The 19,899-nt window shown below is 55.9% G+C and overlaps 1 protein-coding gene across 1 annotated transcript; it reads left to right on the forward strand.

Annotated features, from left to right (window-relative positions):
* The first annotated feature begins 2,760 nt into the window (after positions 1-2,760).
* Positions 2,761-17,885, forward strand: LOC119339899 (BTB/POZ and MATH domain-containing protein 1-like). Its single transcript, XM_037611797.1, has 2 exons — positions 2,761-3,397; positions 17,512-17,885. The coding sequence occupies exons 1-2, from the start codon at positions 2,761-2,763 to the stop codon at positions 17,883-17,885; spliced, it is 1,011 nt and encodes a 336-aa protein (XP_037467694.1).
* The last annotated feature ends 2,014 nt before the right edge of the window (positions 17,886-19,899 follow it).

Genomic DNA, 19,899 nt, shown 5'->3' on the forward strand with positions numbered 1-19,899 from the left:
CGGATGACGACAGTCTCCCGGGGGAGTGCAGCTGGTGCCACGACGATCGAGGTATGTGTGACAGGTTCGTTGAGCTGGATGAAGATCGGCGCTTCAGCATTAAGCTCGAGGAGACCTTCGATGTTGAAACGGTACGCAACAACGACAAGTGTTTTTTTTCGTAATTAAGCATGACTTCAACTATTTCAACGTCTAATTTTCATCTTTTACAATTCGACTAGCTTATCCCATGCCATGCAAGACGCTATGTCTTGGAGAGAATGGGTTTTGAAGACCATGAAAATTTTGAAACAAAGAAAATACACCTAAGGACCCATCATGATATGGATTTTGAAGTAAATATGTGCAATGCTCAGAGTGTAACCCATTTTGGTTGCCAAAATTGGGAAGCACTTTGCAAAATGTATGGCTTTTATGAGGGTATGATTATCACCATGGATCTTGGTGATCCTGACATCGAGCAAGACAATATGGACATTTGGGTCCTTGTTGATACGCTTCCGATTGTACCGCTATGTGAGTTTCTCAAACATAGTTATTAACTAATTTATATTGTTTATTTCAAAATAGTTGATAACTTATTTCCATTGACAGCTTATTTTGATTCTTCAAAGACTGTGCGGAAGATGGTAGACAAAACCCACTACACCGATGGCTCCGAATTAACTTATAAGGAGAAAAATCATCTGATCGCATTTTGTACTCTTCTTGAGGATTACAATAACTATTATCGAACTCCTCCAAATTATGGTGAATACGTGCCACTAGTGCACGTGTTGAACCATGGTAACTTCTCTGGAGATACCCTGGTAATATTTTTTACTATTACGACATCCGTGCATCTTTTGCATACTTCTAAAACTAGTACATCATTGCTAACTACGAAGTTATTACTATGTTTTTCAACAAAAACTCCCGATGAATTGTGTGCTCATCTGATGTATCTGAATGGTCGCCTTACAGTTCTGAACATATTGCCAGGTAAATCTAGGGAGCTCACCTGTGCATATCGGATTTCTAAAACCGGTGAACACATATTCATCAAAGAATGGAACAAATGTGTGGACAATCGGAAGGAGGTTCTTGGAAGTAACATTCAGCGAAAGGCAAGAATTGGAGACAGGCTAATCTCCATTCTCCATAATGGAGAGTCAGGAGCTATCTTGTTTTTTCCTATTTTACCTTAGAAAATGTAGTAGGTCTTAATCGAATGTAGTAGGTCCTATGAGGTACAATATGTTTATTATGTGGTAATGTGTTAGAGTTGATAATGAGGAGTACTTGTGATTACGACTAGTGACCAATTTGCTATGTGATGTCATTGATGAAAACGATGAGCTTGAGGAGGTGTTATATGACAATGATGTATTATGATTATAAGTTGTTAATGATATGATGATGATGATGATATTATTATATCATTGGGTGAAAGAACCACGGATTAGTTTCAAGTGGATGGACATCCACTTGAAACTAGTCCATGGTTCTTTCACCCCAGGATGTAATAACTCATTATGATGTAAAAACAATCTCTAAATTCCTGTTGTATGAAAACTTGTGTAAAGGTGTATGAATATAACATGAAATAAAAAAGAAATAAAATACTAAATAATAGTAGTAGCGCGGGCAAGGAGAAGCGCTACTACTAATTACCAGTAGCGCTCTTCTGGAGAAGCGATACTACTAAGTCAATTTAGCAGTAGCGTGGGTCTAGGCGCGCTATTGCTAAGCTTTAGCTGTAGCGCCTTATCAGTAGCGCTCCTGCCCGTGCTACTGATAGGCCTAAAACCCGCGCTGCTGCTAGGCTTTTCCCTAGTAGTGCTTGTACTCCAAGCCTCTACCTCTCATGTACTATCTATATATATTCCCATTAGGGTCAGATCAATACAACAACAATATTCAGTCATCTTACAATTTTCGACATAGCACACACATAAAGATCATGCCAATGCCCATCTCGAAGTCGTCATCATCTTGTTCCTCCTCCTCCGACGTAGAGTCTTTGAAGATCATCTGCCTCAACCTGTTCATCTACACCGTGCGCCAGTGACTCGGTTCAATTCAATTCTCAAAAGAAAAGGGGTCGAAAAAGCACAAATAAAACTCACCTAGGCACACATCGAACACTTGAAGGACGACGGATGTGTCACGACCGGTGGGTGATGTCGAAGCTGCTAGTTGTCGGCAAGGCTTCGAAATGGTGGTTGTCGACAGAGAGGCTTGGAGGAAGAAGATTCTACTAGTCCTTCTGGGATGTGGCGGCGGTGATGGCGACAGAGCTTGATTTTCTGGCTGACCGTCTGGGATTGGGGCAGGAGGGTGGCGGCGGAGGCGCTGTCTGTCACAAGCAACGCCGATGACGATGCAACAAAGGGTGCGGATGGCGGAGAGCCGGGGATGGGGGGGATGCCAAAACTTTTACTACATGGGCATGTGACCGAGCATATTTGAGAGTCGGGCCACCTCCGGAGTAAAAATTATCCTTCTCTAACGGTGATAGGGGTTTAGTTAGGCGCCGGTTAGAGAAGAAAAACCGAATTCATCCTTCTGTAACGCCAGATAGGAGATACCCTAATTAAGGATGAAACTAACGTTTGCTTACCTTTAGCGTCCATGCTAGCTACCACGACAAATGACCCAGACTATTCCTAAAACTTACCGGACTACATAAATTAAGGAGTCTTGACAGATTTGGACTCTAGCTCTTCCGACTATACATTGATCTAAACGTTTGACAGCGTTCATCCTCCAGCTTTGACCATGGCTATTGCCTGCACAAACCTGACCAATGTTGTGCGCTTGGTGCATCTGCTCAGGATCGATGGCTACGGCATCACAAAAGCCATAGGCAGCGATCGATGGATCAAGTCCAGGTGGAACGTCGGCGGTTACGAGTGGGGAGTCAACTTCCATCCTTCACGGTCGAACACCGCGGTCGATTGCAAACCGTGGGTCACACTGAGGCTGATCTTCCTCAGCGATGGTTGCACTACGCCCAACGTCGAAGCGAGCATGCGCTGCCGTTTGGTGGATCCGAGGGGGACGGCTGATCCGTCCGAAGAGAAGAGTATCACGTGTAGGTTCAATAGTCGTCCGAAGGGCCAGCTTGGCGCCTCAGGAGATTGCTCGAATCCAGTTTATCTCATGTCGGCATGGGAACTAGAGGCATCGTGTTATCTCAAGGATGACTCCTTAACCGTGCAATGCACCGTCACGGTGCTCAAGGAATTAGTCGAAGTAACGATCCAGGACCACGAACCAATGCCCGTCGTGCCGTCCACGAGGTTGCACCAGCACCTAGGCGAGCTGCTCCAGAGTGGCACGGCGGCGGACGTTGAGTTTATCGTGTCGGGCGAGTCGTTGGTTGCTCACAAAAACATATTTGTCAGAGTAATGGGTCACGGGTAGGCTCATCCATGTCCCTAGATTTATCAAGACTTTGGACCAGCTCTGCCTAGCTGGGCCCCAAGCCGAAACTCTGTCCTCTGGGGCCGGCTGGCTCAGCGGCCAGCTGCCAGAGGGTGGGTGACCCAAGACTACGGCGCTCCGAGTGGTCGGCTCCTGGCGGCCGCCTTCCAGAGAGGGCGGCAACGGGCAGGCGGCCACCTCACGACTATAGGGCGGCCGAGTTCCCGTCGAGAGTACAAGTCAAAGCACGGCTACAGTGAGGAATGACGCCTCACACATTCGAGACAGGAGTGGCTACGGTGCTCCGTACAGACGGAGATCTCCGCACGACGGAGCACCGTGCCGTATCCACCCTGACGTCGCTCCGGGCAGGCGGAGCCCTGTTCCCCACGATGGCCTGTCGGTATGGCCTGTCAGAGGCGGGCCCTATCGGGCAGTGACCCCAAGGAAGACGGCGGAAGCTCGACTAAGCGTATTAGAGAGTGGCCGGCCTGCAGCAGGCGGCCGTCCCTCATCCCGAGGCAAGCACGCCATTAAGCTGATAAGACCAGGTATGGCTACAGTGTCCTCCCACCAGGCGGCGGGACTGTAGCCACGCTAGGATGACCAAGCCCCCGTCACCAACAACACGGCTACAGTGAACAGCCACCAACCAGTCGGCGGGGCCTACCAGGCGGCGGGCCCCATCGGTCGGCGGAGAAGCCGGAGGCTGAAGACACAGACAGCCGGGCCTAGCAGCTGGCCAGATTACCATTGTACCCCTGGGGGGTAGGCCTATATAAACCCCCTAGGCCACCCATGCAAAGGGTTCGACCCCATTAGAACTAGCCACCCCCTTGAGCAGGACGAGAGCTAGCCTTGCCTCCCTCTGCCTCTAGCAAACAGCTCGAGGAGCACATCGTATCACTTGTGCCTTAGTGATCATGCGGAGACCCCGCAGAGCAGGACTAGGGGTGTTATCTCCTAGGAGAGCCTCGAACCTGGGTAAAGTACGCCGGCGTTCGTGTCTACGCCTTATCCCGCTTCCTACTCGCTCCCACCATGATAAGCCATCCATTGGAATATGTCGCACCCAACCCCAACATTTGGCGCCCCCCATGGGCGAGGTGCACCGTCTCCCGGAGATCTTCTCTGGACGGGAACCCTGTTCCTTCCTGGCGAGCGAAGCCAGCCCAGCACGCCCGACGGCGTCAGCCTCGACGCGTTGCATGGCGCGGAGATCGCCTGCGCGGCGAGTTGCCTCGCTGACCTCGTCGGCGAGATCGACCTCTCTGACGAGTCGGCCTCTGACGCGGGCACAAGCTGCCCTGAGAGCCGCCTTGTCAGCCTCCTCGACCAGCTCCATGTCGCCAGCGAGCCTGCTGTGGACCTGGAGTCCGTCGGCTCGACCGATCCGATGATCGTCGACTCCAACACGGCGTCGCTCGACGCGTTTCCCACCAACGTGGTGGTCTACGACGAGCCGCCTCCTCGCGAGTACAACGGCGGGAGCACCGTCACGGACGTGCTCATCATCAACAGCGACGAGCACTCGAACGGGCGTGCTCAAGATCCACTCGAGGCCACCCTGCGCGACCTCACGGCGCCCATTCCCGAGGGCGCGGATGCTGAGGTGCTGGAGGCACGTTGCCTCCAGCTCATCGAGAGTGCTGGCCGCCTGGCCAGCATGTGCCGGCTGTCGGACACCTATCGGTGCGAGATGGACCGGGCCGTAGGCGGCACGCTGGCTTCTGAGGGGCCCAGCCGCCTCGGCACAGTTCGGCAGTGTGGCGCAACCATTGCCACCATGTTCGGGGCAGAGCGCCCCGTCTACGTCACACCAGCAGAGAACATCCGGGCTGCCCAGGCGGTAACGGATGAGCTGAACAAGTACAACGGCGACGAGCTCCGCCACATGACGGAGTGAGTCCAACAGCTCCTGGACGCAGCTGCGCACAACACGAGGCCGCCTGCCGCGCTGAAGACCCAGCCGGATGAAACAACGAGCCGCCCCCACGCCGAGATCATGGGGCGACCTCCCGGACGCCTACTGGTGGCGCCCGCGGAGGAAAGGGCAATGAGCCGGCTGCTAGCTGCAGTCGGACACGCATCTCCATCGAGCGGGACGAGGAAGGCCGCCCTCGTGCAGTAGAGCGGCGAAGCGACCTGCCGCCTCCCCTGCCTCGTGGAGCGAGATACCCCACTCCGCCTCCTGTCACGCACCCGACACTCGGCGACCGCCTTGGCCGCTGAGAGGGAGTCGGAGAGAATGATGCTCGCCACCGGATCGATCGTCTCAACCGATCCCGGGCTCTTGAAGAAGAAGATGCGCTGGGCCCGCCCTGTTTCGGCCCCCGAATCCGTGATGAGCCCTTCCCCAAGGGGTTCACCCTCCCACGAGACACGCCCAAATACACCGGCTCCGTGAAGCCGGAGGACTGGCTGGTCGACTACTCCACAGCCGTCAGCATAGCAAACGGCAACAAGCACGTTGTCGTGAAGTATGTCCCGCTCATGCTTCAGGGCACGGCCCGGACGTGGCTCAACAGCCTGAAGCCCCGCAGCATCAACAACTGGGTTGATTTCACCGAGGTTTTCATCCGCAACTTCATCAGCACTTACAAGCGGGCCCCCCCCCGACAACTCTCCTTATGCGTCCAAGGGCACACGGAGTCAACTCGCGACTACCTCACGCGCTGGACCAAGCTGCGCAATTCCTGCGAAGGCGTGCACGAGGTGCAGGCAATCGAGTACTTTACTGCCGGGTGCCGAGAGGGCACCCTCCTAAAGCATAGACTCCTATGCGACGAGCCCGAGACCCTCGATGAGCTGCTGGTCATCGCCGACAAGCACGCCACGGCCGACTCCTCCATGAAGGCGGAAATCCTGGTTGACGCGTCCGGCAAGGTGGCACCTCAGGCACCTCGGACTCCGGCTGGTGACACCAGTCGGTGACAGCAACCAGGTGATAACAAGCGAAAGGCCACTCAGCCGGCTTCCACTAGCCGGCAGGTGGCGACGGTCGAGGATCAGCAGCCAGAAGGGCAGCCAGCCCCCAAGCGGCAGAAGGGAGGCAAGTCCAATTGGTTGCCCGCTTTCTCTTACGAGCAAACCTTAGATGCACCCTGCAAATTCCATAGCGGCGGGAAGCCCTCCAACCACACCACTCGGAAGTGTCACTGGCTCACCAGAATTGCCAAGGGAGATGGACTCCTGCCTCCTCCGCCTGCCGGACCGCCGCCTCCTCAGCCCCAGCAGCCGACGGCCCGACCAGTCGGCACCTTACAAGACGAGTACCCGGAGGAAAACGGAGCTTATGTTGTGTTCACCAATGTGGCCGATGACAGACGCAGCAGACGACAACAACAACAAGAAGTGCAAGCAGTGGCCTCCAACACTCTAGAGTTCATGCATTGGTCCGAGAAGCCTATCAGCTGGAGCAGGGCCGACCACCCAGAAGTGATGCCTTCCCCTGGTTCATACGCCCTGGTCCTAGAAGCGACCCTTGCAACGGAGAGGCGAGCAGCCCATTTTTCCAGAGTCTTGATAGATGGCGGCAGCAACATCAACATCATGTACCGCGATACAATGGAGAAATTGTGAATCAAGCAGAAGCAGCTCGTCCCCAGTCGGACTGTATTCCATGGCATAGTCCCTGACCTTTCCTGCTCACCAATCGGCAAGACCCAGATTGATGTCCTCTTCGGAGGCAAGAATCACTTTTGCCGAGAGCCAGTTTGGTTTGAAGTGGTGGACCTTCAGAGTCCCTACCATGCGCTGCTAGGTCGGCCTTCTCTGGCCAAATTCATGGCAGTCCCCCACTACGCCTACCTCAAGATAAAGATGCCGAGTACCAAGGGGATCCTGACAGTGGTCGGAGACTACAAGGAGTTGATCGCTTGCACCGCAGATAGCAGCCGGCTGGCCGAGTCCCTCGTGATTATAGTCAAGAAGCGGCTCCTTGACCGGGTGGTGGCGTTGGCAGGCAAGAAGCCGGAAATGTCACCCACACCCCAGGAGTCGGAGGCTGAGGGCTCGTTCAAGCCAGCCAAGGAAACAAAGAAAATACCCTTGGACCCAGAGCACCCGGAGAGGCACGTTGTCATAGGCACAGGCCTTGATAGCAAATAGGAAGGCGAGCTCGTCGATTTTCTCCGTGAGAATCGGGACATCTTTGCATGGTCCCCCAAGGACATGCCGGTTGTTCCGAAGGATTTCGCCGAGCACAAGCTACATGTCTGACCTGACGCCAAGCCGGTCAGGCAGCCCTTGCGCCGCCTGTCGAAAAAGAAGAGAAGAGTTGTTGGAGAAGAGATAGCCCGACTCCTAGCAGCCGGATTCATCATGGAAGTATTCTTCCCAGATTGGCTGGCCAACCCAGTCCTAGTATTGAAGAAGAACAAGCAGTGGCGCATGTGCATTGACTACACCAGCCTCAACAAAGCCTGCCCCAAAGATCCCTTTGCTCTGCCAAGGATTGATCAAGTGATAGACTCCACAGCCGGATGCGAACTATTGAGTTTTCTGGATGCATACTCAGGTTATCACCACATAAGCTGAACCCAGCCGACAGACTGAAGACCGCCTTCATCACGCCGTTCGGAGCCTTCTGCTACCTGACCATGACATTCGGCTTGAGAAACGCCGGCGCCATGTTTCAGCGTTGCATGCAGAAGTGCTTCCTCAAGCAACTCGGCAGAAATGCCCATGTATATGTGGATGATGTGGTGGTACCTTGCTAGAGGACCTCAAGGAGACCTTTGAAAACCTGCGCCGATTCCAAATTAAGCTCAACCCGGAGAAATGTGTCTTTGGAGTACCAGCCGGCCAGATTCTCGGTTTCCTGGTCTCAGAGCGCGACATAGAGTGCAATCATGTGAAGATCAAGGCAATTGAGATGATGAAGGTGCCCACCTGACTGCTGGACGTGCAGAAATTCACCGGCTGCCTGGCGTCAGTCAGCCGTTTCATCAGCCGGCTGGGCGAGAAGGCTCTTCCCCTGTACCAACTCATGAAGAAGACCACTTTTTTCGAGTGGAACAACAAGACGTACGAAGCATTTCTCCAACTCAAGAAGATGTTGGCGACCCCGCCTGTCCTGGCGGCTCCGACTGAGAAGGAGCCCATGCTCCTCTACATTGCAGCCACCAGTCGGGTTGTCAGCATAGTCATGGTAGTAGAGCGCAAGGAGAAGGACAAAGCATTGCCGGTCCAGAGGCCGGTGTATTACTTGAGCAAAGTATTGTCCGCCTCCAAGAAAAACTACCCCCACTACCAGAAGATGTGTTACGGCGTGCATTTTGCCGCCAAGAAGCTGAAGCCTTACTTTCAAGAGCACCCCATAACTGTCGTATGCACAGCCCCGCTTGCTGAGATCATCGGAAGCCGGGATGCCTCTGGCCAAGTGGCCAAATGGGCTATTGATCTGGCCCCTTATACCATCTACTACCAGCCTCGCACCGCCATCAAATCACAAGTGTTGGCCGACTTCCTCGCCGATTGGGCCGAGACCCAATATTTGCCACCTGCACCAGACTCCACTCATTGGCGGATGCATTTTGATGGTTAAAAAATGCGCACTGGTCTGGGAGCCGGCGTCGTCCTCACCTCTCCCAAGGGCAACAAGCTTAAATACGTACTGCAAGTCCACTTCGCCGCCTCCAACAACGTAGCAGAATATGAGCCACTCATACATGGGCTCCGGCTTGCCAAGGAACTCGGCATTCGCCGGATCCTATGCTATGGTGACTCCGACTTGGTGGTCCAGCAGTCATCAGGCGACTGGGACGCCAAGGATGTAAACATGGCGAGCTACCGCTTCCTCGTGGAGCAACTTAGAGGATACTTTAACGGGTGCGAGTTCCTTCACGTGCCAAGGAATGACAACGAGCAAGCAGATACCTTGGCACGGATTGGCTCCACCCGACAAGCAATACCAGCCGGCGTTGCCCTACCCCGCCTTCTGAAGCCGTCTGTCAAGCCGTCTCCTGATTCAGACTCCATCTTTGTGCCCCCCCCCCGAAGCAGTCGGATCCGACTTGGCAACCCCAGAGGCCGGCACAGGATTTCGACAGGCGGCCCGGGGACTTCGGAGCCCGGCCCGGGGACTTCAGCAGTCGGCCCGGGGACTTCTCCAACACAGCAGGTAGAAGCAGCTGCCAACCCGCCGCCTCCCGGCCCAACCACCCTCGTACAGGTTGCAGTGGTCGCAGTCGAAGAAATTGTGGCTCCCTCATGGGCTCAGTCGATCCTCAAGTTCTTGGTGAATAAGGAGCTGCCAATCGATGAAATCTTAGCCCGACAAGTACAGAGGCGAGCTGCAGCTTATACCATAGTCAACGAAGAGCTTGTGCGAAGAAGTGTCACAGGAGTTTATCAGCGGTGTGTGGAGTCGGACCAAGGCCAAGCAATACTTAGAGATATCCACCAGGGCGAGTGCGGCCACCACACGGCTTCGAGATCACTTGTGGCCAAAGCTTTCTGCCACGGGTTCTTCTGGTCGACTGCCCTGGAAGAGGCCAAAGAGCTGGTTCAGAAGTGTCAAGGTTGCCAGAGGTTCCGCTCCAAGCCACACCTGCCGGCTTCTGCACTCAAGACCATTCCTATAGCCTGGCCCTTTGCTGTGTGGGGACTGGATATGGTGGGACCATTCAAGACGGCCCGCGATGGCATGACTTACTTGCTGGTTGTGGTGGACAAGTTTACCAAGTGGATAGAGGCAAAACCAATCAAGAAGCTGAATAGGCCGACTGTCGTGACCTTCATCGCCGACATCACCACACGATACGGCATCCCACGCAGCATCATCACCGACAACGGCACCAACTTCACCAAAGGAGCCTTGGCTTGTTTCTGTGCAACGCAGGGCATCCGCCTGGACTTAGCGTCCGTTGCCCACCCATAGTCAAACGGCCAGGTGGAGCGTGCAAATGGCCTAATTTTGTCCGGCCTCAAGCCCCGACGGGTCGAGCATCTGGAGCGTTCGGCCGGCTGCTGGCTCAATGAGCTGCCGGCCGTCCTCTGGAGCCTGCGCACAACTCCAAACAAGTCAACGGGCTTCACGCCTTTCTTCCTCGTCTATGGTGTCGAAGCCGTCATCCCGACGGATATTGAGTTTGACTCCCCAAGAGTCACCATGTACACCGATGCGGACGCCAAGGAGGCACGAGAAGACGGTGTCGACTTGCTGGAGGAGGGCCGGCTGTTGGCACTCAGCAGGTCGGCCATCTACCAGCAGAGTCTGTGCTGATACTACAACCGCAAGGTGAAGCCAAGGTCCTTCCTGGAGGGAGACCTTGTGCTCCGGCTGATCCAGCGAACAGCCGGACAACACAAGCTCTCGGCACCTTGGGAAGGCCCTTTTATCATCTGTAAGGTGTTGGGCAACGATACCTACTATCTGATCGATGCCCAGAAGCCCAGAGCGCGCAAGAGAGATGATTCAGGCAAAGAAACGGAGAGGCCGTGGAACGCAAACCTCCTGTGAAGGTTTTACAGCTGAAAGCAGTATGTATCACGCTACCTTTTGTACTATGTATAAAGACTCCGGGTCCCCCGAGAAGAGCTTGGGGACTGCCCTCTTTTATCTATATGATAAGTGTCATGCCTATGAGAATGTATAGTCTATTTCTTCCGCCTGGCACCGGGTTCGACCAGTCGGCCCGGAGCCTCGCCGCCTTCTACAATATGCCGCCTCCTGCAGCTGGACAGGTAGTGTGCCGGCACCAAAAGATTCCTTTGTTAGAAGCCACAGCTCGCAGAGCGACTGCATGGCGGGCAAAGGTTGTAAAGAGGTGCCCCACACGAAAAAATGACTAAGGAAGAAAGCACATATAGTAGCAGGCGGCATCGCACCTAGTCGTCTGGCTGCTTGGCAGCCAGACGGCCGGCCTCCACCTTACCACCCAAAGCTCCGAATGGCTAAGTCCTAGCCCCCCTCACAAATGGCTAGAGTGCTCAAACCAGCCACGGTCCGCAGAGCGGCCGCCTGGCTGGTAAAAGCAAAGCCAAAGGGTCGGCGGCAAAGAAAAAAACCAAGGAGAAAAAAGAAAAAAGATTGGAGGTCGGCACAGCAAGCATAACCGATGATAAAATATTTACATGGATAAAAGGCCTCTGGCCAGCATTTAAACAGAGTTTGATATACACCCCGAGGGTGGAATTGTGCGAATTTAAGCAAAGAGTTCAGAGTAGCAAGCAGAAAACAGATAAAATCCTAAGGAGCAGCAGAAGGCTCCGGCTGGGCGGTGCCGGTTGGCGTAGCAGAGGACTCCGGCTGGGCGGTGCCGGTTGGCGCGACAGAAGGATCCGGCTGGCCGGTGCCGGATGGCGTGGCCAAGGGCTCCGGCTGAACGCTGGAGTCGGCCGCGCCACCTGGCGTGGCAGATGGCTCCGTCTGAGCAGAGGGATCGCCAGCAGCAGGCGGGGCGTTGGAGTGCTGCAGGACGGAGTCAGTGGCATCCGTTGGAGGAACGAGCGGCGGGTCCGCCCCCACTTGAACGCCTCCAGCAGCGGGCGGCACCTCGGTGCATGGCTCGTTGCTTGAGGCCCGGTCAGGTTGGGGCTGACCGTTCGCCCCGACCTCCGGCATGTCGACGTCGCTCTCGTCTTCCTCCTCCTCCTCCTCTTCCTCCTCCCTGTCCTCCCCTTCGTCGCTGGAGCCGATGACTTCAGCGGAGTCTTTGCTGTCTTCTGGGTTTAGCCCAAGCCATTCGTGCGAAGCTTCACCGCCTTCCTCGACCACCTCCGGGACAAAGACACTGGTGTCGGTGAAGTCGGCGGTCACCGCCGCCCTGTTGACGAGCTCAGCTTCCACCGCTGCCAGCTCCTCCCGTGCCTCCAGCCAGAACATGGCTAGCTGGGCTAGATCTAGCCCAGGGTACCACGCCTTTACGAATTCCAAGGCCCGGCGCGCTCCTTCTCGGGCTGCTGAGCCTTTCCAGGCTTCCAGGCGGCCGGCCGCCACCTCCCGCCAGTCGGTAGTCTGACTTGGGGTGCGCGGAGCCGGAAGGCCTGGCCAGAGGGCGGAGACCGCCTGGGCTCTGATGCGCTGCAGGCGGCGCAGCAAGCGGTGAGTAGGCCGAAGTCGGGCCTGGATGCTGAGAACCTGTTCACCAAGGGTCCGGGGGGCATCAACGGCGATCTGCACATCCTCTGCCCTTCGCTCCTCGCGCTAGGCCTCGATCATCTGGGTAGCGGCTACAGAATGGCCCGGGAAGAAGTCTGTCCGGACAGAAGAAGAAAAAGGCCAAGGCTACAAGCAAGGGCTGATAACTCAAAGCAAGAAACTAAGAGAATATGGCTTACCATCGACCAAGTCTTCGATGCTGCTAAAGCAGGCCGTCACCTGAGCCACCTTGTCGGCCCAGGCAGAGCACTCGAGCTCAAACTCGGCAAGGAGGCTGGTCTCCGCCGTTTCCGCCTTCAGCTGGGCTGCCTTGAGGGTTTCCGCATGTTCGGCAAGTTGGGCGGCCAGGCGGTCCCACTCCTCCGCCAGCTTGCTGCACTCCACCTCCTTGCCACGCAGGGCGGTCTTGGCTTCGCCCAGCTGCTGCTGCAGGTCGGCATTGGCCTCTGAAGAAAGAAAGAAAAGAAGAACGCATTAGTCAAGCGGACAAGACAGAGGAAAGAAATAACCGAGGAGATTCAGCCCGACTGCTCAGCAGTCGGCCCGAACCTCGGGGACTACAGCCAGCGGGCGCGCCAGCGCGCCCCCATGGAAAAGAAGTGGTTGACAAGGGAAAAAGACAACTGAGGAGATTCGGCCTGACTGCTCAGCAGTTGGCTCGAACCTCGGGGACTACAGCCCGCGGGTGCGCCAGCGCGCCCCCGTGAAGAAAGAGGACAGAAACTTACGCCGGCTTTCAGCCAGATGGGTCGTCTGCGCCTCCAGCTCCCGAACCTTGGAGTTGTAGGCGGTCGCGCGGAGGTTGTGATAATCCTGCGGAAGAGGCATCGGATAAAATCAGCAGTCGAACAATTACAAGATAAAGTTCCGACCCGCCTGCTCAGCAGCCGGCACGGAACTTGGGGATTACACCCAGTGGGTGCGCTTGCGCGCCCCCACGAGAGAAGAAAAGAAGATCATTCGAAGAAAAAACCCAAAGACAACTTACCCGGATGGCGGTGTGCGACTCCAAGTAAGCCTCATTGCAGCGCTTGAGCGCCTCCGCCTCCGCCCGAAGCTTGGCCTGGACGGCAAGAGACGCCTGGTTCAAGGCACCAGTCCCGCCCCCATGTACCCAACCCACGGGCGCGGCGCTGGTCGCCTCGGTGTCGGGGGCCGACGAGCTCGTGGCGTCGATCTCCTGCGGCCGCAGTGCTGAGGCCGCCTTCTCCAGATAGCGGCGCATGGGGATGCGGACCGAAGGAACCAGGACCGTCACCACCGTATTATCGACTGGCAGCACCGGTGGCGCCACGGGCTGCTCGTCCCGCGGCTCGCTGACTGGCGGAGGCGGTGGGGGCGGGGGCGGCGGCACAAAGACGTCCGGCATGGCTACGTCGCGGCCCCCTGCTCCCGGATCGGGTAGTCGCCGCCGGCTCCTCCGGACGTCGCCTCGAAATCAGGCGGAGGCGGCGCAGTGTTGAGGGGGGCCACGAGTAGCGACTCTTGGCGGCGGGCGGCCTCCGCGAGCCGCTCCTTCTCCGCAGCCCGGGCTTCCGCCTGCGCCAGCGCCCGCTCGGCAGATGCGGCAGACAAGTCCACCTGCTCCCTGGCCAGGCGGTCGGCCTCCGCCTCATCGCGCACCTCCCGCGCATTCCGCTCTATCGCCTCCCGGAGGTCGGCGGCCGGGTCGATGCGCCAACTGGTTGAGGAGGTCGCTGCCGACCTGAGGACCGAGCCGGCGCTCGACTTCTTGAGGGTTAGCGGGGCCCTGAAACAAGAAGATAAGTCAGAAGATTTTCACACCAGATTGATGAAAAAACAAGGAGTAAGGAAATGATGCTTACGCTGACACCATAACTGGCACCTTCGGCTGCCTTTAATATTGGGTCGCCCTGGCCGCGGTCTCTTTCCGCCTGGTCGCCGCGGCCGGGTTCTTGGGCTTCTTTGGGGCGCTGCCGAACAGGGTCGAGCCCTATTTCCGCTTGCGCTTGCCGCCTGGGGCGGGCGGCCCAGAAGAAGGACCGGCGCCAGTGGTGGCGGAGATCCGGGCAGGGCGCGGCTCGTCTTCGTCTTCATCGTCGTCGGGCCAGGCCTCCACGCCGCCGCCTCCCTCGGAGCCGCCTGCTCCACCACTGTCGTCCGCTCTGCCACCGCTGCCTGTCGCGTCGTCGACCAGGGCGGCCGCCCCCAAGTCGGGGTCGTCCAAGTCACTCTCCGCCCTGTCCGCCTGGAGGTTATCACCCGGCCCCAGGAGGGCGGCCGTTGCGTCGGACATATAAATCTGCAACCAAGAAGGAATCAAGTCTTGAAGGGCGGCGTCATAAAGAAAAACAAAGCAGAAGAAAGCAATTCAAAGGACAAAAGAAGAAACTTACAGCAGGAGGCGGGTTGTGGCGAGAGTACGACCGCTTCCCGTACCGCCACTCCTTCTCCGACATCTTGAGGTTGGAGATCTCGTTTACCATCCGCGAGACTTCAACAGGCGGCATCCTCTTCGTGCACAGCCGGCACGGGTCGTGGTGTCCGCCCATCCGGAAGATCGGATGAGGGCGGCTCTGGAGCGGGAGGACCCGGCGCTCCACGAAGGCGACGAGAAGGTCGGAGGCCACGAGGCCCTCCGACTCTTGGAGCACTCGGAGTCGGCCGATGGCGGCCGCCGCGTCCGCCGACACCGGCTTCGGCTTGTACTTCCAGGAGACGCGGGCTCCGGTGGTGGGGGGCGGCCTCGTAGGCCGGCAGGTTGAGGAAGTCGGCAGTAGGGTCCACGTTCTCGACGTAGAAATAGGACTGCTGCCACATCTTCACCGACTGCGCCAGCTTGATGACGGGGAAGGCGTTCCGCTTCGCCGGCCGGCACACGGCGACGAAGCCCCCGCACTCGTCCGCCGTCTCCTTGGTGGAGGTGCCGAGTTTTCCATAGAAGAATGCTCCCCACAGCTCGATTGTGGGGAGGATGCCGAGGTAGCCCTCGCACACCGTGACGAAGGTGGAGAGCAAGGTCACGACGTTGGGCGTGAGGTGGTGAGGTTGAAGGTTGTAGAAGTTGAGGAAGGTGTAGAAGAAGTCGCTCGCCGGGAGGCCGAAGCCCCGCAGGAAATGCGAGCGGAAGACGACCCGCTTGCCTTCCTGCGGCGCCGGCGAGATCTCCGTCTCCGGTGGCACCCGCACCTTGACGAAGGCCGCGCTGGGCATCTGGCGCGTGTCGCTGAGGAAGGTGATGTGATCCTCGATCACGATCGATCCATCCCAGTCGCCCATGGCTCTGGCTGGCGGCGCGGAGAGGAGAGATGTGTCGGCGACGAGCAACGGCGGCGGTGCTATGGCAGCAGCGCAGCGGAGGCTGAGAGGAGAAGAAGAAGAGTGGGAGGAGGCACAGGAGCTTCGCCGCACCTCTCCCCCCTCCCTACTTATTGCGTCCGGGCTATGTAGCCGAGGGGGCGGGACGTGGGATCATGGGATTAACTGCACCCACATCCCCACGACCCCCCATCTCCCGCGCGCATTTACCCCATCGTGAATGGTCATGGGAATGGCAACCGCCCCCTCCGGCGCAGTGAATCCGCCCGGCTGCCGAGGCGTGGTAGTGGCGGCCCGGCCCGGTGTCATGTCCCGTCCAAAACGTGGGGTGGCAGGCTTGCCAGGCTGACGCACGCCGCATGGCGCGTCCGTGGCGGGCGGCCGCCTGGGAAGCTTAACAGGCACGCCACCTGTTTCCCACTTTGAAGTTCAAAATCAACCATATAGCTCCGCCTGGGCGAGGCCAGCTTGAGCAGTCGGCTAGCCGCCAGACAGATCGACATTCTCCCAGAGCTCGGTGAGGGGGGAAGCCGCTGAGACTTCGCGGCCCCTCGACCACGACGCATAACCGGCTTCGGGGACTACTGTCAGAGTAATGGGCCACGGGTAGGCTCACCCGTGTCCCTAGATTTATCAAGACTTTGGGCCAGCTCCGCCAAGCTGGGCCCCAAGCCGAAACTCCGCCCTCCGGGGCCGGCTGGCTCAGCGACCAGCTGCCAAAGGGCGGGTGACCCAAGACTACGGCGCTCCGAGTGGCCAGCTCCTGGCGGCCGCCTTCTAGAGAGGGCAGCAACGGGCAGGCGGCCACCTCACGACTAAAGGGCGGCCGAGCTCTCGTCGAGAGTACAAGTCAAAGCATGGCTACAGTGAGGAATGAAGCCTCACACATTCGAGACAGGCGTGGCTACAGTGCTCCGTACAGACGGAGATCTCCGCACGACGGAGCACTGTGCCGTATCCACCCTAACGTCGCTCCGGGCAGGCGGAGCCCTATTCCCCACGACGGCCTGTCGGTACGGCCTGCCAGAGGCGGGCCCTATCGGGCAGTGACCCCAAGGAAGATGGCGGAAGCTCGACTAAGCGGATTAGAGAGTGGCTGGCCTCCAGCAGGCGGTCGTCCCTCATCCCGAGGCAAGCACGCCATTAAGCTAATAAGACCAGGTATGGCTACAGTGTCCTCCCATCACGCGGCGGGACTATAGCCACGCTAGGATGACCAAGCCCCCGTCACCAACAACACGGCTACAGTGAACAGCCACCAACCAGTCGGCGGGGCCCACCAGGCGGCGGGCCCCAGCGGTCGGCGGAGAAGCCGGAGGCTGAAGACACTGACAGCCGGGCCCAGCGGCCGGCCAGATTACCATTGTACCCCTGGGGGTTAGGCCTATATAAACCCCCCAGGCCACCCATGCAAAGGGTTCGAACCCATTAGAACTAGCCACCCCCTTGAGCAGGACGAGAGCTAGCCTTGCCTCCTTCTGCCTCTAGCAAACAGCTCGAGGAGCACATTGTATCACTTGTGCCTTAGTGATCATGCGGAGACTCCGCAGAGCAGGACTAGGGGTGTTATCTCCTAGGAGAGCCCCGAACCTGGGTAAAGTACGCCGCATTCGTGTCTACGCCTTATCCCGCTTCCAGGCACCGGCGACGTTCTACTCGCTCCCACCATGATAAGCCATCCATTGGCATATGTCGCACCCAACCCCCGACAATACTAGCGGCGAGGTCCCCTGTGCTCATGGCCGAGTTCTTTGGGCACATGAGGGAGGCGAGCTCTCGGGTAACCGTGATTGAGGACATGGAGGCGGCGGCGTTCAAGGCCATGCTGCACTTCATCTACACCGACGCGGTGCCGGCTGAATTTGACGGGCAGGGCGAGGGCGAGGCGGCCACGTCGATGGCTCAACATCTACTTGTGGCTGCTGACAGGTATGGACTGGAAAGGCTCAAGCTGATTTGCGAGAACAAGCTATTCAGTTGCATCACCGCCAACACAGCAGTGGCAATTTTGGTTTTGGCCGATCAACACAACTGTTCCCAACTCAAGGCCAAGTGTGCAGAATTCTTGTTCAACACACTCCCGCGATGCTAGATTCTCCAGTCGCGATGAAGGTGTACAATGAAGCACCATTAAGTCAAGCTGCCCCATGGTGCTAAATCTAGAAGTAACTTATACTATCTCGCTGTCGAATTCTGTCCATCTTCTATTCTTTTTCGGAGGATTTTCAAAATGTTTTATGAGAATTGGTTGCCTGCATTTTCCCATCTAGTTTGATCAATCTTGGAATTGTTTTTTTGAGAATCAGTACCGTGGAATTGTGGAACCTTGGTTCGGATCAGGACCCCCAGAGGTCATCGATTTATGTAAGCACGATTGTACGGTTGATGCTTGAGTAATATAAGTTTATCCGCAAAAGAAAGGAATTATGGAACCTTATATTTAAACATGCTATGTATGTAGTCTGTAGGACTTTGATTGATTGTTATTGTGGCTCATAGCTTCTCGCAATTTTTCTTTTTTTGAAAAACCACCGGTGAGGAGAGCATCCCCACCTGAATATATTACTCAAAAGCACCAGAGGCAAGGTTACATGAGAGCACTAGCGCGCAGAGAAAGGTATTGTTGCCAAGACACGACATCCACCTTTTTATGAGCTAATCTAAAGGTCCAGAGGGAGATATCATTTACAAAGTTCAGAAGTGGTCCTAGGCGTGTGATTTTCATTGCGAAAAACGCAAAAATTCCTAGAGTCCCAAATTTTCCACAAAATAGCGAGCACAACCGACGGCCAAATGTCTTAGTCGAGCCCAGTCGCGAACCTATATCCCAAATTGCAGCAGGCGGAAGTGGTGCGGCGAGCTGTAGGGCATCCCAGACCTGAACTGCAAATGGTTAGTGGACAGACAAGTGAGTAGCATCCTCCACCAGTGCATCACATCGAGGGCAAATAGAATCATTAGTGATTATCTTCTTGAGGAGATTGTGCTTGGTGTTGAGACGATCCTTGAAAGGAGCCAATCAAAAATCTTGACCTTGATCGGAACCTTGGATGACCAAATAAGCTCGGCGAAGGGGTCGATGTCATTTTCCTCAGTGATGATGGTGTAGGCCTGTCTGAAGGAGAAAGTGTGCCGTGTAGAAGGAACCTATCACCAGAAGCATCATTTGGGGCGAAGTCCTGCAACAAAGACAACACAACCACTAGCTCGTTTGAAGCAACATTAGTAAGGCGCTTCCGCAGGTTAGCTAGTAATCCAGCCTGCATGACCAGAGACACTAAAATGGTTGGTTTTATGGTGTGTGAGCAGAGGCGTGGGTAAACAATGGTTAGAGGTTTATGTGTGACCAAGTATGAGTCCAAAAAAAAGTAGTACACAAGGCCATTGTTTGTCAGCGCAAAGGATATATTTTGAAGTGTAGATAGCTGAGAGGTTACCACTTTCCAAAGAAACGAGGCGTTTGATGGTTTATCTGCGATGGAGTGTGAGTATCTATTATGGTACTAGTTTACCCAAGGTAGGTTGTTACCCAGCAGTAGTTTGAAAGCAAACTTCATTAGTAAGTAGTTATTCTGGAGAAGCAAATTTATGCCTAGACCACTAAATTATTTAGGTTTGAAAACATTTTTCCATGCAATAAGACACTGTGCTCCCGAATAGTTTTCCTCCGCGGCCCAAAAAAAGGCTCTACGAATCGCGTCTAGCTGTTTTAAGATATTTTTTGGGATACAGAAAACCGACATGAAAGAAACCACTATTGAGTCTAATACAGAAGATAATAGGGTTAGACGAGCTCCACAAGAGAGTAACCAAGCAACCCATCCATTCAGGTGTTTTAAAGAGTGTTGGATGATGGGTTCGAAAGTTGAAGAAGGTAGTTTGGTGGGGGAGAGAGGTAGACCCATGTAAGGTTGAGGGACACAGAGAAGACACATATGAAGATGTGTCTTAACTAGAAAGGCTAGGTTGGGTGAGAGGTGGATGGGGAGAAAAGTTGTTTTGTGTAAGTTGAGAGAGAGGCCGGTCGTGTTGGCAAAATTATCGAGAATTTGTTTGAGCTGGGTTGCCCCATTGGAGGTGGCATTTGCCAGGATGAGAGTGTCATT

Source organism: Triticum dicoccoides, chromosome 7B, assembly GCF_002162155.2.
Source record: "Triticum dicoccoides isolate Atlit2015 ecotype Zavitan chromosome 7B, WEW_v2.0, whole genome shotgun sequence".
NCBI lineage: Eukaryota > Viridiplantae > Streptophyta > Magnoliopsida > Poales > Poaceae > Triticum > Triticum dicoccoides.

Excerpts from the sequence above, each read along its gene's own strand:
- LOC119339899 (XM_037611797.1), top strand. The coding sequence starts at position 2,761 with ATGGCTATTGCCTGCACAAACCTGACCAATGTTGTGCGCTTGGTGCAT. Across the intron at positions 3,398-17,511 it reads CATATTTGTCAGAGTAATGG|CGGCGAGGTCCCCTGTGCTC; the intron begins GTCACGGGTAGG and ends CGACAATACTAG.